At 58.1% G+C, this 15,161-nt stretch overlaps 3 protein-coding genes across 5 annotated transcripts in view; 2 read left to right on the forward strand and 1 right to left on the reverse strand.

Moving 5' to 3' along the window:
• Positions 1-10,245, forward strand: part of LOC117649642 (mucin-5AC) — a 100,731-nt gene extending 90,486 nt beyond the window's left edge. Inside the window, exon 5 of the mRNA XM_034392548.1 lies at positions 8,379-10,245. Within this exon, the coding sequence (XP_034248439.1) occupies positions 8,379-8,819 (441 nt within the window). The 3' untranslated portion in view covers positions 8,820-10,245. The remainder of the gene's footprint in view (positions 1-8,378) is intronic.
• Positions 10,246-11,049: 804 nt separating this feature from the next.
• On the forward strand, positions 11,050-13,188 carry LOC117649745 (protein AAR2 homolog). Its single transcript, XM_034392764.1, has 8 exons — positions 11,050-11,209; positions 11,397-11,567; positions 11,659-11,774; positions 11,867-11,989; positions 12,062-12,244; positions 12,344-12,566; positions 12,653-12,743; positions 12,826-13,188. Coding segments are annotated over exons 1-8 (1,227 nt in total). The 5' UTR covers positions 11,050-11,207; the 3' UTR covers positions 13,144-13,188.
• A 13-nt stretch (positions 13,189-13,201) lies between these two features.
• On the reverse strand, positions 13,202-14,840 carry LOC117649746. 3 transcript variants are annotated; one of them, XM_034392766.1, is made up of 4 exons: positions 14,263-14,839; positions 14,180-14,199; positions 13,455-13,559; positions 13,202-13,372 (listed from the first exon to the last, which is right to left on the reverse strand). In XM_034392766.1, exons 1-4 carry the CDS (start codon positions 14,357-14,359, stop codon positions 13,235-13,237), a joined length of 360 nt encoding a protein of 119 aa, XP_034248657.1. In that variant the 5' UTR covers positions 14,360-14,839; the 3' UTR covers positions 13,202-13,234. The 3 variants fall into 3 exon arrangements, with proteins under 3 accessions (XP_034248657.1, XP_034248659.1, XP_034248658.1); XM_034392767.1 differs by having other exon boundaries at positions 13,224-13,372; positions 13,455-13,555; positions 14,181-14,199; positions 14,263-14,840; XM_034392768.1 differs by lacking the exon at positions 14,180-14,199 and having other exon boundaries at positions 13,455-13,556; positions 14,264-14,837.
• Positions 14,841-15,161: the final 321 nt, after the last annotated feature.

Consider the following 15,161-nt stretch of genomic DNA (forward strand, 5'->3'; position numbering starts at 1 on the left):
TCACCGGCCCGACACAAAGTGTTCATTTATTTACTTTACGATCTTGTCCCCCCCTTCGGCCGAGCTTGGGACCTCTTGCGCCCCCCTTGGGGCCCCCTTGGGCGGGGCCACGGCGGGGCCACGGCGGGGCCACGGGGGCTTTATACTGCAGTTCTCAGGAAGGGGCCGGCCGGACGGGCAGGACGCTGGGCCTGCAAGGGCTGGGCGATGCCAGGACTGCCCCGGACCCCGACGGACGGGGGCCAGGCCGGCCAGGCCATACGACGTGCCGAAAAAAGTGGCCACTGCCAAACTGTGCAAGCCGTGCAGGCCGTCCCTTCGCTGTTTGTTTGTTTGGTTTGTTTGCCGAGTCCTTCTCTTTTTCGGCGTGTGTTTCGGCAGTGCGGACACGCAAGACACCGTGTCCTTGATTGTCGGTTTGGCGGCCTGCAGGGCCCGCAAAGGCGGCCTGTATTCCCATTCCGACCAGCGCGCCGTCGCTCTGTCTCCCTCGCACCCCAGTGGAACGGCCCTTGGGTGCGAGGGAGACAGAGCGACGCTCCGCTGCATCCCCATCCCGGGCCGCTGTTTGCTATTGGCACTTTATGTCTGTCCGGTGCCGCGGTCGCCGCAGTGCGGTGCCATGGCAGTGCCGTGGCAGTGCCACGCTCGGTCGGTCAGCTTGCGCCGCGGAGTCGTTCCGAGGGTCCCTGTCTCTCTCGCACTCGCGGGGCGTCCCGCATGCGTGCGAGAGAGACGGAGCGCCGAAGACGGCGACTCTCGGAATCGGCCTGCTGGCTGCGCTGTGTGCCGCAGCGTGACTAGGGCCGCGCGCCCCTTGCCGTCATAAAGTTGGTGTCCGCGGTAACGTTAGTCCGGCGCGGCGTGGCGTGGCGTGGCGGCCCCGAGAGAGCGCACGGCACGGCGGCACGGCACGGCACGGCGCTCTGCATATGACATGCACTCCGTCCGCACGCGAGCAGCGCACTCCCTGCAGCATGCATGGGCAGTGCGACTGCAGCGACGGCAGTGCGGTGGGGGCGTTCAAAGGGGCTGCACGACGCCGTCCGTGTGAGCGTGTGCAAGTGTGTGTGTGTGTGGAGGAAGCCATCACTCTGGCCGGACAAATCGTGGAGCCTTGCCCAGCCAGCCTAGCTCGCGCAGCTCGGCCAAGTCGGCCCACAGCGGCACTGACGCGTGTTTGCACTGCCGCCAACTGACTTTCGTTTCCGCGCGAAACGGAAACTTGAGCCAATTTCAGAAGCATCATTACACTCACTCAGACACACTCGTGTTTGTTTGTTGCTGTTTTGCCTTTTTTTCCCCCGCGGCGGTAATTTTTTTTTCTGGCCCGCTGACTGGTGCCGCGGCGGCCAGCCACATCCCTTGTTGGATTACGACCGCGTGGCTGCGTGGCCGCCTTGCATGCTGCTGCACTTGGCGCTTCCCTTTCACCGGACGCGGCCTGACGTGTGCGTGGTGGCAAGCTTGGTGGCGGGCGAGGCACGCAGCCTCTGACCTCGCGCCCCGCCCCGCCCCGAGTGGCGGCAGGTGGCGCCCGGCCAGCAAGCTTCCGCCCATTCCGTCCATCACTCCACTCGTCGTGTTCCTAAAGTAACGAGTGAAACGGCGACCGTTTTTCGCGCAGTGCAGCGAGCAGCCGCCGTGGCGTCGCCCTCCCCTCCCCTCCTCTGCTTCCATCAGCGTCTCATTCCGACGGCTAATCCCCTCGTCAGGCCCTGCATGGCGGGGCGCAGCGCGCAGCCGAGCGCAGCGGGGCGGCTGAGTCCGCGGTTGTGCACCCCCTCCTCGTCATCGTCGTCGTCCTGGTTCAGGGGTTCCGCCCCTGGCAGAAGGACAGCGGCCGCGCGGCCGTCGCTGAAGGGTCGTTTCGCCGCTCTGTCTCTCTCGCTTCAACACGGGACTCTCTATGACTGTGACAGAGGCAGCGGCGAAACATCTTTCGCGAAAAGGCGGATGGTGAAACCCCGGGCCTCCTGGACCTGCCTGGGCCTGACGGGCCCTGGACCTCCAGCCGACGGCGATGCGGGCTCGAAATTGCAGCAGCGCGTTCCTGGACATTGTTCATTGCCCTGTACTGCCCTGCCGCCGCTCCGCCGCTGCAGTGTCTGGAGTCCAGACTCCGGACGGCCGGCCCGCCCCGCCCCGGCCAGGCCTGTCGAGAATTGGATCTGACCCGATCTGACCGGTTTTCAAATGAAGCTCTGCTGCTCTGCGATGGATGTGACGCTCGCATCGCATCGGGCGGCCAGCTCCGCCCCGCCCGCCCTGCCCTTCCACGACCCGGTGGCGTAGCCGTGGCCGCCGTGGCCGGCCGGCTAAGCGCGGCTCGGAAAAAAGAGGAAGGTACTTCCCGCAGCGCGCCGCCTCGGACGTGGCGACGCCGGCTACGCCGCTGACGGCGTCCTGGCCGTGCCGGCGGGGTTATCGCGTCCCATGTAAAACTGTGTTGATCGGGAATTAGTGATGATGAATAGCCTCCCGGCAGGACGGGCCTGGCGTGGCCGCCCGGCGTTGCCATGGCGTTGCCATGGCGTGGTGGCCGGACGGACCGCCAGCGCGTCGAGCGAGGGGCCGAGGGGCCGGGCAGGTCCCTGACTGGACTGATCGCCCGCATCTCGCTCGGGTCCACTCGCCTCTCCGCCCTGACCCTCACCTCTCTCGCGAACTGCGTCGACGTGCCCTCCCCGCCTCACCCCGCCCCGCCCCGCCAACAAAAGAAGCTGGCAAGTGGAGGCACTTGCCGGCCGGTTCGGCTGGGTGTGGCCGGCAGGTCGGTCGCGGCGTCCTGTGTGCTGCCGCTCCGCCCTGCTCGCCCTGCTCGCCCTAATGCAGGCTGACTCCGAACAGCGCTATCTTCGTCTCTTGCACTCATGGGGCGTTCCGCCGGGGCGCGAGAGAGATCGATACTCGGTTTGCTGGGCCACCCTGTTATCGAAATGAAAGGCCTTTGCGCTACTCGCTGTACTGACCCCGGCCCGGGTCACGCTTCCTTTCGGACCGGGCTTGAACCCTCCCTTCCCTGACCGCCACAGCTGTGTCTCTCTCACGGGACGCCCTTCGAGTGCGAGAGAGGTGCGCAGGCCTCTCCATCTGCGGCGGTAAATCGCGTCGAGGCGCTAATGCGCCGTTTATGCGTTCGGCAGCGCGGCAGCCATGGCGGCAGCGCGGCGACGCGACGCGTGAATAAATGAAATACACACTCGCCGCGGGCACGGACGGCCACCTCGGCCGCCTCGGCCTCCGCGGGCCTTGTCACCGCGGGTGTCGAATTCCTTTCTCCGTCTCGCTCGCTCCGCGGCCGCGGTGCCGCCCGGGGCGCCCGGCCAGTGAGTGGGACGGAGACGGCACCACGGCGTCACTGCCGCGGCCGTAACTCACTGGGATCTCTGTAAATCCCAGCCGGCGGCCGCGTGGCCGCGTGCCTCGACCGTTTCGGCGGCGCTGTCGCGATGTCGCGGCGCTGTGGCCATCCCCGCTGTCGCCGCGCGCCGCGCTAAGCACACTATGAATCTAAGCCATTATGTCTCTTCTTGTGTTGCAGGTGGGTCTCGCTGGCTGCCGAGCGCGGAGCGTGGCGCGGCGGGGCGCGGCGTGGAGGAGCCTCCCCGGAGACCTCGACGCGGGAGGCGCACCACAGCGCCCGTCCTGGGACCTTATCACCGCTTGCATGCGTTTCGTGTTGCTTCGCGTTGCTCCTCGCGTTGTTCTTGTTTCTTTGGCTCGTCGCGGCTTCGCGGCCACCCATTGTCCCATTTTCGCCCGGCGCGCGCGTGTAGCTCTGCGCGCTTTGCGTGTGAGCGAGTGGAGCAGAGCAGGGCCTGCGCCCGCGCGCCGCGCGCTCGATGTACCTGTCGGCGCTCTGTGACAGATTGAGGTTATTCTCGTTGCCCGGCCGGGCAGGGCGGGCAGGGCTCCAGCCTACGCGTGGGGTGGCTGGCCGCTGGCCGTCGGTAGAAGGGCACGGCCCGGACGTGCTTCGCCGGCCTCGCCGGGCGAAGGTGGCCGTCGAAGGTCCCCGCCGATACGCTTTCGGGCGCGGGCCGCCGCGGGCGCGGTCGGGTCGTCGGGCTGCCCCACACGGAAATAATTACACGCCTGTTTTCTGCCTTATCGGCTCGGCGACGCGGTCGACGCGGTCCAGCTACAACCAGAGCGATGCGGCGACCTCCAGCCTCGGCAGCGCGGAGGGGAGGGGGCCGCTGGGCCGCGGAGGCTTAGAGTAGAGCCTCGCTGGGGGTCAAAGTCCGGCGCTGAACGAAAACTGTCGACAGACACCGTGCGGACAAGTCCCTGGCCTGCCAAATCATTCGCTGTCAAAAGTATACTATCGTAATCAACAACCATAACTTTATATTTTTGTCAGTTTGACTCGACTGTTTTGATAGTGTTCATTCGAAATGAAGTTTCAAGTGGTCCATTTTAACTGTGTTGGAATAATTGTGGCGTTTAGGCGGCTGCGGATCGTCGTCGCCATGTACGTCGTGCTCGGGGCCTTGGCGTTCCCCGGGGGGGTCTTGTGGGGGAAGGGCGGCAGGGACACCTGCTCGGCGCGCGGCGGGTCGGCGGCGGCGGCACGGGGTCAGCCCGCCGGGTCGACGAGCGCGGCAAGGGCCTGCACTACACTGTGAGCCCCACCAAGGGCACGGCGACAATGCGAACACGTGTACGACGTGCCCTGGCGGGGCTGGCGGGCTGGCGGGGCCTTCCGCGCGACCGCCGCCAACCTGCCGCACCGTGCTGCCAAGGGCTGCCAATAGATGGACGACGCAGATAGGTCGAGGCATACATTAATCGCGCACATTGTGCAGCCGGCTGGCTGCCGACTCCGAAGAGTCCTTTCCGTCGCTCTGTCTCTGTCGCACTCATGGGGTGTTCCGTAGCGGTGCGAGAGAGACAGAGCGACGAAAGCACCGTCGTCGGATCCAGCCCTCTGGCGCAGCCCGACCTTGTGCCTCCATTCCGTTTTCCCCGAGTCTCCCCATTCATTTGTCGCGTTGTCACTTACGCCCCTGGCCTGCCTGGCCTGCCCGGCCTGCGCGCGCGCCGTCGGGCCGTACGGCACCTGTTATTGTATTCAGGCAGAGCAACGTGAGCAGCCGAGTGATTCCGAAGGACCGTTTCGTCGCTCCGTCTCTGTCGCACGCATGGGGCGTCCCGTAGCGCGTGCGAGAGAGACAGAGCGACGAAACGAACACCCGGCAGGTCGCCGGCGTGGTTGGAAATTACCTCGACGGGCGCGTCGACTGGCGTCTTTTTTCGAGGGGAGGGGGGGGGCGTCGCCGTGGCCGGCCGGAGTATCAATAGCAATCACAACAATAACACGGGACGGGACGGGCTTTCTATCGGCGGGGTGGCGGGCGACCGGGGACCGGGGGCGAGGAGGAGGTCACACCGCGGCGCGGCCGACGCGATGGCTATGATGCAGCAGCTTCCCTTCCACGCCTGGCTTGCCTGGCTCGCCTGGCCGCCGCTTCGCCTCGTGTTTGATTAAGAGGGTATTGTGTGTCGGACGGCCGGCCCGGCCCGACCACTATGGATGGAAAATCAAGTCGAGCACGTTCGCGGCGCAGCGCGCAGCGCGGCACAGTCAGCACGACCACAACAACGGCGCGGCGGTGCACGCGCGTGACGTGGACGCGAAAGGCAGAGGGACCGAAAGGCGCCCGCCGGGAGTCGAACCACGAGCCACCAGCGGAGTCCCGAGCCTCGGACTCCAGCGGCCGGGCGGGGACGGCGCGGCGAGCGCCTTGAGGCAGGCAGACCCGCCGCGCGCGCGCGTCCGGCGGGATGGCCCACCTCCCCGGCGCTCCGCCCGGCCGAAGCTGCTGCACCGGCTGGGAATACTCCGTCTTGACTGCGGCGACGGTGCCGGTTCAGATGAAGTGGTCGCGGTGCCGGGCGGCCGGCTGGCCAGGTCGGCGACAGTAAAACGGTTTTACGGCCGCCGCGTCAAAGTTAGCTGGGTTGCCTACACTGGTGGACGCGAGGCCGCGATAAGCCCGGTCGCTACGACTTGATCCAAGCAGCTTCGAGGTTGCAAGGCGCAGCCCGTCAGACTCTTTTCATTTTTGTTTCGTCCTTTTTCTCCTTCTCGTTCTCCTCTTCTCCCGCTTCCTGGCGGTGGCGATTCGCGGTGAACGCGTCGCGTCACGCCGCGCTCCTCGTCCGGGGCGGGGCGGGGCGGGGCGGGGCGGGGCTGGCTGCACTCGTTCCGATAAGGCGAGAGCACTGCCGACCGGACCGGGGAGTCCCTTCACCTTCGAACTTTGAGTGTATCGCGATCCTGCCGGCGCGCAATGAGAATAAAGACTTCCCCGACGGCCGCCCCGCGCGCTGCGCGCCGCGCGTTAAAGCCGAGCAGCAGCCGCGTCGTCGCTCTGTCTCTGTCGCACTCGAGGGGCGTCCCACCGGCGTGCGACAGAGACGGCGCGACCAAATGACTCCTCGGAATCGCTCGGCAGAAGCTCCCGCTCCCCGGGTCGTGTTATGAAGAGGCCGGGCGATGGGATGGGCATTCCGATGTTGACGCTCCGATAGGCGGGCAGGGCCGGGCCGGGCCGGGCAGGGCAGTCCTCGCGGCCGCGGCTCGCACCGTCGGGGCTCCCAATTCATTTGCCTCTGGAGGCGATCAAACTCACGCACACACGCACGGGGGTTTCGTCAAGCGCCCTAGTCGTGGTAGCCCATTCCCATTATCGTGGTGCAGTCCGGCGGGGGCCTGCACTGCCTTGCACTGCCTGCACTGCACTCGCTGATGGCGCGGCGATACGCCACCGGCCGCACTGGGAATATGATACGTTCTATATATTATTGTTGCGATGCGTGGCCGTGCGTGCATCGCGCAGGGGCGTCTGTATGTGTGCGTGTAGGTGTGTGTGTGTGTGTGTGTGTGTGTGTGTGTGTGTGTGTGACGCGCTCACAAATCGCGCCGCCGCCGCGCCGCGGCAGACTCGAAATAAAGAAGCGACGCGGCAATGATGTCGCAATGATGTCGCGCGCCTGACCCCCGACCTTCCGCGGGGGCGTTAAGGATCTCCGTGTGGACACGTCGAGTACACGGCGCGGACAGTGTGTACACGCGGTGCTTACACTCGCTCGCACACACACACGCCCCCGCCGCCACGCGACTACGCGACGCCACCGCGCGGCCCGCCGGACGGACGCAGCGCCGCAGCGGGGCTACCGGTCGGGGCGGGGAGCCTCGCCTTGCTGCCACGCCGTGCCACGCCACGCCACGCCTGCCGTGCCCGGGTTAGAGGCGACTACTGCTTGCCTCCCGGTTTCTATCACATTAATTAACAACTGGCTTCCACGGCCACGGCCGGCCCGCCGCCCTTTGCTGCTGCTTCTGCTGCTTCTGCTGCTTCTGCTTCCCAGGCCCGCCGCCCCGGCCGTGCCCCGGCGTGCCCCGCCTTCGAATGGGATCGCGGGTCGGCCGCCTGCCCTCGGCCTGCCCGCCGCGCCGTGATTCTTATTACACAGAAACGATAGATTATGAGAGAATAACGAATAACGCAACGAGCAGGCCGGCTCATTAGGAGCCACCAGAAGGGGCCGGAGGGGGGGGGGGATAAAAAGTTGAGTTTGCACCTTTGCTGCACGACCTGGCGTAGTCGTGCTTGGCGGCGTGCTTGACGGCGTGCTTGACGGCGTGCTTGACGGCGTGCTTGGCGGCGTGCTTGGCGGCGTGCTTGGCGGCGTGCTTGGCGGCGTGCTTGGCGGCGTGCTTGGCGGCGTGCTTGGCGGCGTGCTTGGCGGCGTGCTTGGCGGCGTGCTTGGCGGCGTGCTTGGCGGCGTGCTTGGCGGCGTGCTTGGCGGCGTGCTTGAAGGCGCGCGACGCCCCGCGGTCGGCCTGTCACGCTAACTGCACCCATTGCCGGCATTGCGGGCAGTGCGGCGGGGGAACAGTAGCAGCTCATGTTGGCCCTGGGCGCCCTGGGGGTGGCAGCACTGGCGGCGCGTCCTCTTCGCCTGCCCCCTCCCCCTCCCCTCCCCCTCCGCGGTCGTGTCGTGCACGCTCCCTGCGCACGCCGAGCGTTAATTACTGTATGCTTAGCCAATTATTTATCTCGCATGACGGCGCCCCCCGCCCCGCCCCGCCGCCAGCCCGATGCACTCGGTGGCCGGCGTGGCGTACCGGGCGTGGCGCACCACGCCGTCATGCAGTGACACCGCGATGAGTCTCGGTACAGCAGGTTCCTGGGACTTCCCCGGCCGCCGTTTTTTCTTTTCCTCGCTCTTTTCGTTCCGCTGCAAGAGCGTAGTGCTAGAGCCGGGTGGCTGGGCGTCGCGTCGCGTCTCCAAGTTCTCCGAGTGACTGTCCTGTCCTGTCCTGTCCTGTCCGCTAATGTAACTGTGTCCTTGTGTGTCTGCAGGCGTTTCGCGACCAGCGGATAGACGGGTCGGCGCTGCCGCTGCTAACCGAGGAGCACCTCCGCACCCAGATGAAGATGCGGCTGGGCCCCGCGCTCAAGCTGCGCGCCGTGCTGGCCAAGCGGCTGGGCCACTGCAGCGTGTGCCTGCACTGTGTGCACTGCCACAACCTGCCGCCCAGCTCCACGGCCTCGTCCGCCACCGGCACCACCACCACCTCCACCACGACGACGGCCACCCCCGGCAGCCCCCAGTCGGCGTCCGGGACGGTGGCCTCCACCAGCACGTCGCCGTCGGCGGCCGGGTCACCGCCGCCAGCGAGGCCGTCGTCCGCGGCGGGTGTCGCCATGTCGCTGACGACCTCGTCGGAGCGGAGCGCCACGGCGTCCCCCAAGCCCACGCCGCTCGTCATGGCGCCGCGCCCCAGCAGCGTCGGCAACTAGCCGACCAGCCTGACTAGCTTCGCTCGTTAGTTTCTATGTTTCAATTTTGTGATATTCGCTCGCCGACGCGGCGCAAGACACTTGACAGCGCGCCCCGCCGCGCGCAGAACAACTCAGTGCTAGAGTAGAGGGCGGCGACGCCCGGTCGGCGTCGGAGTAAGGTCGGCAGGGTGTGAGGACTGCATTTCGAGACTCGGCCAGCAGTCACCTGCACCTTATTCCGTCACCAATTCGTATGAGTGGTCTATTTGTACTGTTTATAGTTAATGTTTAGGCTTCAATGCATGTTGATGTCTGTGATATACTCTTGGATAATTTTGCTGGAAGAAGTGCAATAGCCTGCATTCACACTTAAAGTTATTGTTGCCTAGTCCAGCAGTACAAAATGTCTGTCCAAACTGTTCTCTTTTTTTTTTTGGAGAATATCAAAATAAGTCCAGCTCATCAATTGCATGCTGGAGCTCTGCCACTGTTATCTTTCCTGTTTAGACTGTTAGTGGCAGGGTGTGTGGAGCTGAACAAGTTGCTGATGGTTTGTCATCATACAACGTGCCAAATTAGTGTTTTCATGCCTAATACAAAAAGCGTACCTTGGATATGCCTTGGATATACGTGTTCACAGAGTGTTCGTTCTAGAACTTCTCTAAGATAATTAATTTGGCGAAATAATTTGTAAAAATAATGATAAAAATCTGTGATTGCAGAAGAATTTTGTGCAGTACTTAAGAAATTGACAATAGAGAAAATCTGTATATTTACTGATTGTACATAAATTAACTGTACATTCTAATATTCAATAGTTACTGCAACTCCGTACAGCTTTTCCTTCTTTTGGCTAGTATTGAATCCGCCATCTGCCTATGCCATTTGTTCCCTCTAACAAAAAGAAATTAAAATGGGATGAGCCTAAGCACCAGTCACATTTTGATTGGAAATGATTGAACTGATTTTCAGTTGGATTCACTATCAGTCAGAAGAATTGTATCCATTATTTGTAACATATACATACATATCCTATTTAACTTAATTAAAAGTACCATTGTAGAATGTATAAAGTCAAATATTTATAATATGTGAATCATTCTTGCAAACTATGTGACTAGAACTGTGGCTGTATGTTTGTTAATTAATGAGAAGCTTTTGGAATGTTCCCAAGCATATCTGGATAACAGTCTTTGTCTGAAATTGATGACATGTTGTGATATCTAGTGAGTCTTATAATTCCTACATTGTAGACTTTTTCAAAAATCATTTCCCAATACTGCTATTACATTGTGAAGGTCCAAATCATGTAACTTCCCTTAAAATGTCTGTTATGTTGTAGGGTTTTTTTTTACTCAAGGGAATCAAAAGCACTGAATCATGTGTGATGTATGTTCCTTACAGTATTCACAATTAAATGTTATAAACACTGTTCTCTGTTAAATCCTTGTCTCATTTTATTCCTCTACTGTTCCACACCACACTCCACCCACAGCCGGCTCTTCGGTCAGCTGGTTGCTTATGCTTCATTCTACGGGCATATAGAACAGGGAAGGGAGGTTTTCCTCGTATGGTTAGTCCTGGTCCAGGTATATAAGAGTGGGAAAACTTAAGAGGGCCCAGATCAACATGTCTTTCGGAATCTTTGCAACCACTGCAACACATGGTGCAGACTCGAGTGGAGGGAAGCTCACCGCCAAAGTCCAGCCCGGAGACTGAGTGTGGCGACCAACATGTCCCTTGGACTCCTCTAGCGCCTGCGAGATAGGCCACCGAGCTGTCCCGCAACACAGCGGAGTGGATGGAGGCGGTGGTCTGCCCGTGCCCGACCCCTCCGTCTTAGCAGGGGCAAGATAGGCTACCGTCTCCACAGCCGTGTGTCGTGAGACGGCTCGGTGACATCTCACAGGCGAGACCCAGTCGACTCCCAGGCGTAACGTCTTTGTTACGTGCCAGGGTGGTGTACCGTCCCGATGCAATGTAACAATGGAGACCAAAACAATGACATATCCCACGACGCTGGTTGAGTTCGGGTGCGGTGAAGAGACGAACGATGGGTTGCCTACCTTTCCGGCGCATGCTCGACTCGACGACTACAAGGTGGATGGATGGACTTCCCTGTTGGTGTCTACTCTTGCGGAGCATCACACCATTCACCACACAGGGTGAAGTACTTGTTCATTGACTCCCTCCCTACGCTCCCTAACAACACAGACAAAGTTAGAGACAAATTGTCATTTTTGGGGGTCTTTTCGTCTTTTCTGGCGCCTGCTCCTGCTCCTGGCCCGCCGAGTGTAAACAACAGCCACCACCATCGTCAACGACAAGGCTGTGTGTCCCGTCGGCGCTCGTCCCTCCGTCTCCCTTCCCCTGAAAATCGAAGAAAAATCTTTGATCATAAATAACATGTAAGATGTAGCACCGTTCAATCTTAGATGATACGTTAACTTTCTCATCCTGTCTGACGCACTGTTGGAAACAGCGTCGTTTTAATGAAATTCAACAATAGTATCTTGCATAGGTTATGACGCCCTTTGTTGACATTTGTGTTGTTGAGTGCTCTGGTGTTTGATTTGGTGTGAATCCATGCTGCAGGGAGTTGAACCAGGAGGATGCCCGACGCCTCCTCTTAGAAGGGGGAACCCTGCTAGTCCTTGATGTCCCAGAAGGCACGAATTTTGGGATTGACCTCAAGTCATGGGAAACTGGTGAACGATTCAAAGGTGTTAAAATGATTCCCCCAGGGCTGCACTTTGTGTATCACAGGTAAAAGAACTATCTATAATAATTTTTTTAGTCATTTAACCGATTTGTTTAGTTTGACTTATTTCTATGACTCCAAACTGTTATGTTCCAGTGCTGTCGGACAGTATGGCGACACAGCACCCCGGATCGGCTTTGTGCATAATTTCAAAAAAGGTGAAATTGTTCTCAAGAAGTGGGATGCAGAGGCAGGCGAAATTGACCACAACAGTCAGTTAATCTTTTAATTCATATTTTCTCGTTGTCTTCTTTGATAAATGTAAAATTTTACACAACTTTAAAATCTTATTTTAATTTTATAGAAACAGTCACAGATGAAGAACTTCAACGAATTAGAGCAAATATCTATGATGTTGATCGTTTCTTAGGGCCATATCCATATGAAATTTGGGACAAGTGGAAGATGCTGTCTGATAAAATTACAGGTTTGAATCTTACTTTATATTTATCGCTTGTTAAAATGCCAATTCCAATAATTTTTGCTTTTATTTCATCAGAACCTCTTGCCAAGAGGCTTGTACCTGACTCAGGAGTGATAAGATCAGCTCTGGAATTGGTGTCACAAGGTAATGTCAAAACAGAATCTGACAAAGTCAAAACCACTGACCAAAGTTGTGAGCCCAATGAAAGCACTCCTGAAACAAGTAGCCCTTCAAGTAAACATTCATGTCCAACATCAGGTAACACACCCATTTTTCCTATCTGCCTTTTTTATTTGTATCTCGTCTCTGTGTGAAGATTTAAATCATTTGTTTTCGTTTTGTTTATGTCTTTGCTAGACGATGTTGGCTCCTTCAAAAGAAGACGGCATGGTCGACCATTAACCGTTGAAGAAATTGAAGAAGAGTTGCTCCCTGAACTGAAACCTGCACCAGGAACAGCTCTAAGACTCACACGCTTTCCCGAGCTTTATTATCCTCCTGGTTCAACTCCAGCAGAAATCACCTATCACTCAATGGACTCCAGCTATGCCTTGAAAACTGTTTTAGAGCAGCATGCTGTGTATGTTTTTGAATGATACTGTTGTAAATTCAGTACATACATCTCTCCCATTCTTTCATTCATTTATTTCCTTTTATTTAAAACAGGCCTGGAGATTTGGTTGGAGAGTTGCAGTTTTCATTTCTGTGTTTCCTTGTTGGACAGAGTTTAGAGGCATTTGAACATTGGAAACAACTAGTGAGTTGACACTTATAACTAAAAATGTCTTTTGTTTTGTAGCTGTTCAAATACATGTTGTGAATATTTTTATTCTGAACAGGTACAATTGATATGCAACTGTGAAAAGGCCATTAAGGATTATCACAACCTTTATGAAGATCTGATGTGGGCTTTAGAAGCACAGCTTTGGGAAATACAGGAAGACTTTTTGGCTGACATTGTGACCAACAACAACTCTATCTATGCAGCTCTTCGCAGATTGTTCAGAGCAATTTTGTCACCTGACAATGACATGGAGCCTCGCTTGAAAACTCGAACTGCACGGTTTGCCGAACGACTTACAGAAAAACTAGCTTGGGATTTTTCTGATATAAATGAAGAAGAAGAAGACGAAAAGCCAGTGGTTGTAGATTTGTAAACATACTAGCATCTAATTGAATACATTTATTTTGATCTAAAGAAACTTATCTCATTTTTCAAACAACATTTTAAACCAAACTAGTACCCACTCATTTTCTTCCTTTAGGCTGCTTTGGAGGGCGACGACGTCCTTTGCTCTTTCTCTGCTTCTCCAGACTGGGAACTTGAAGATGGCCCAGCCTGTGCTTTATGTCTTGAACAATTCCAACGACTTGGTCCGAGGTGTACTGTGGAGTAAAACAAGACGGTGATGGTAAGAACCGATTCTCCCCTCCCGATGCTCCAATGTGCGAACAAGAAAGAGCCTACCTGGTGCTTCAACTCTGGTGGCAGCTCTTCTCGGGGGGCACAGCGCACTCGCCTGCTCCTCTGGCCTTCTGCTCCTGTGGGCGCGTTGCTCCGCCTCTGCCCGCAAATTACGGTAATCTCTCAATTACGCCAAAGAGCAGGAAAATAACGGGCATTTTTGGGGGAAACCTTAAATTGGTGGCTTACCTTTTTAATGTTTTGTTGGTAGGGAAGCGGTTTGTGGTGACGATGAGAATCAGAGCCATCAAAGCAACACTTCCAAAGGGTCCCCGTCCCAACTAAAGGGAGAGGGCTCGCCCGGGCCCCCGGTATGGGACGGTATGAAATGGCCAGTACATGGTAGGGCAGTTCCCCTCTCACACGGGCCCCGACATGCCTTCGAAGTGGGCTCCGCGGGAGTTCCAGGCAAAGGCTTTCCCCGGCAATGGGGACAACATAAGAAACGCTTTGTTGAAGGACTTTCGACCCGCAAAGAGCGTCCCACACTACCCTTCTTTTGAAATTGGCCCAAAAATTTATAGTCTGGCTGCACCCCACGTGCTCACCTAAGTGCGTCGCCCTTCGATGGCGAGCGCAAGGACTTTGGGATTGGTGTTTTTCCAAATCCCATCCAACCCGTTGACCGTATTACCGATTTAGGCCTTCGGTAAATTACGGTTATTTACCGTAATTTACCGTAAGTTTACCGGGTAATTTACCGCCTTCGCATCCCTACTCTGCCCGCACATTGAGGGAAGGGTCTCTCCTGTGCAGCCAAAGAGCAGAAAATAACGCCATGTGCGGGGACCTTAAATTCAGGCGGCGTTACCTGGAGGTTGGTGGTTGGTGGTGGCGGTGTCCGCGGTGGTGACGATGAGGGACTGCAGCGCCATCAGTAGCAGCAGCAGCAGCAGGGTCCGTTTCATGAGGAGAGAGGGCTCGCCTGCCCCGCCTGCTGGCGCCAGGGTAGGCAACACTGCGACACTGGTACACTGGTGAGTGGCGAGTCTGCCTGCCTCTCGACACGCAGGCGCTGGCCTGCCTTGCGCCAACGCTGCGCGCTCCGCTGGGAGTCCGGCAGGGCTCTCGGCACTGGGGCACCACACATGAGCTACCCTGTCAAGGCCAGTCGACTGGAAGAGCGCTTCCCACCCCACCCCTTCTTTTGAACTTGGCCGAGAATTTCCGTCTGGCTGCACCGCCACCGTGCTGCACGTGGGGGCGTGGGGGCGCCCGTCGAGGGGCGAGCCGAGGGACTGGGATTGTGTCCAACTCGGTCCAACCCGCTGACCCAGCGACCGAGTAAGGCCAAGCCTACACGTACGAGGTACAGTAGACAGCTTCACAGGTGTAAATGGGATCAGGATTTTCTGATCATTTACCCATTTTTCTGATAAAATTTGGGATTTTCTGCATCGCGTACTTCAGAAATTGGCATCAGTTGCAAGATTCTGATCCTGGAAATGATGGAAAGGTCTCTCCTGTGCAGCCAAAGAGCAGGAAAAACGCCATGTGCAAGGACCTTAAATTCAGACGGGTTACCTAGGAAAATGATTGGTGGTGGCGGTGTCACGGTGGTGAACGTGGGTGCAGCAAGTGCAGCAGCAGCGCATGGTCCTTTTGTGAGGAGATGGGGCGGTGCCCGCGCTGGCGCCAGGGTTGCAAGCTGCGACATTGGTACCATGGTGAGTGGCAGTCTGCCTGCCTCTCGACACGCAGGCGCTGGCC

Source organism: Thrips palmi, unplaced genomic scaffold (genome assembly GCF_012932325.1).
Source record: "Thrips palmi isolate BJ-2018 unplaced genomic scaffold, TpBJ-2018v1 HiC_scaffold_4, whole genome shotgun sequence".
Taxonomy (NCBI): Eukaryota; Metazoa; Arthropoda; class Insecta; order Thysanoptera; family Thripidae; genus Thrips; species Thrips palmi.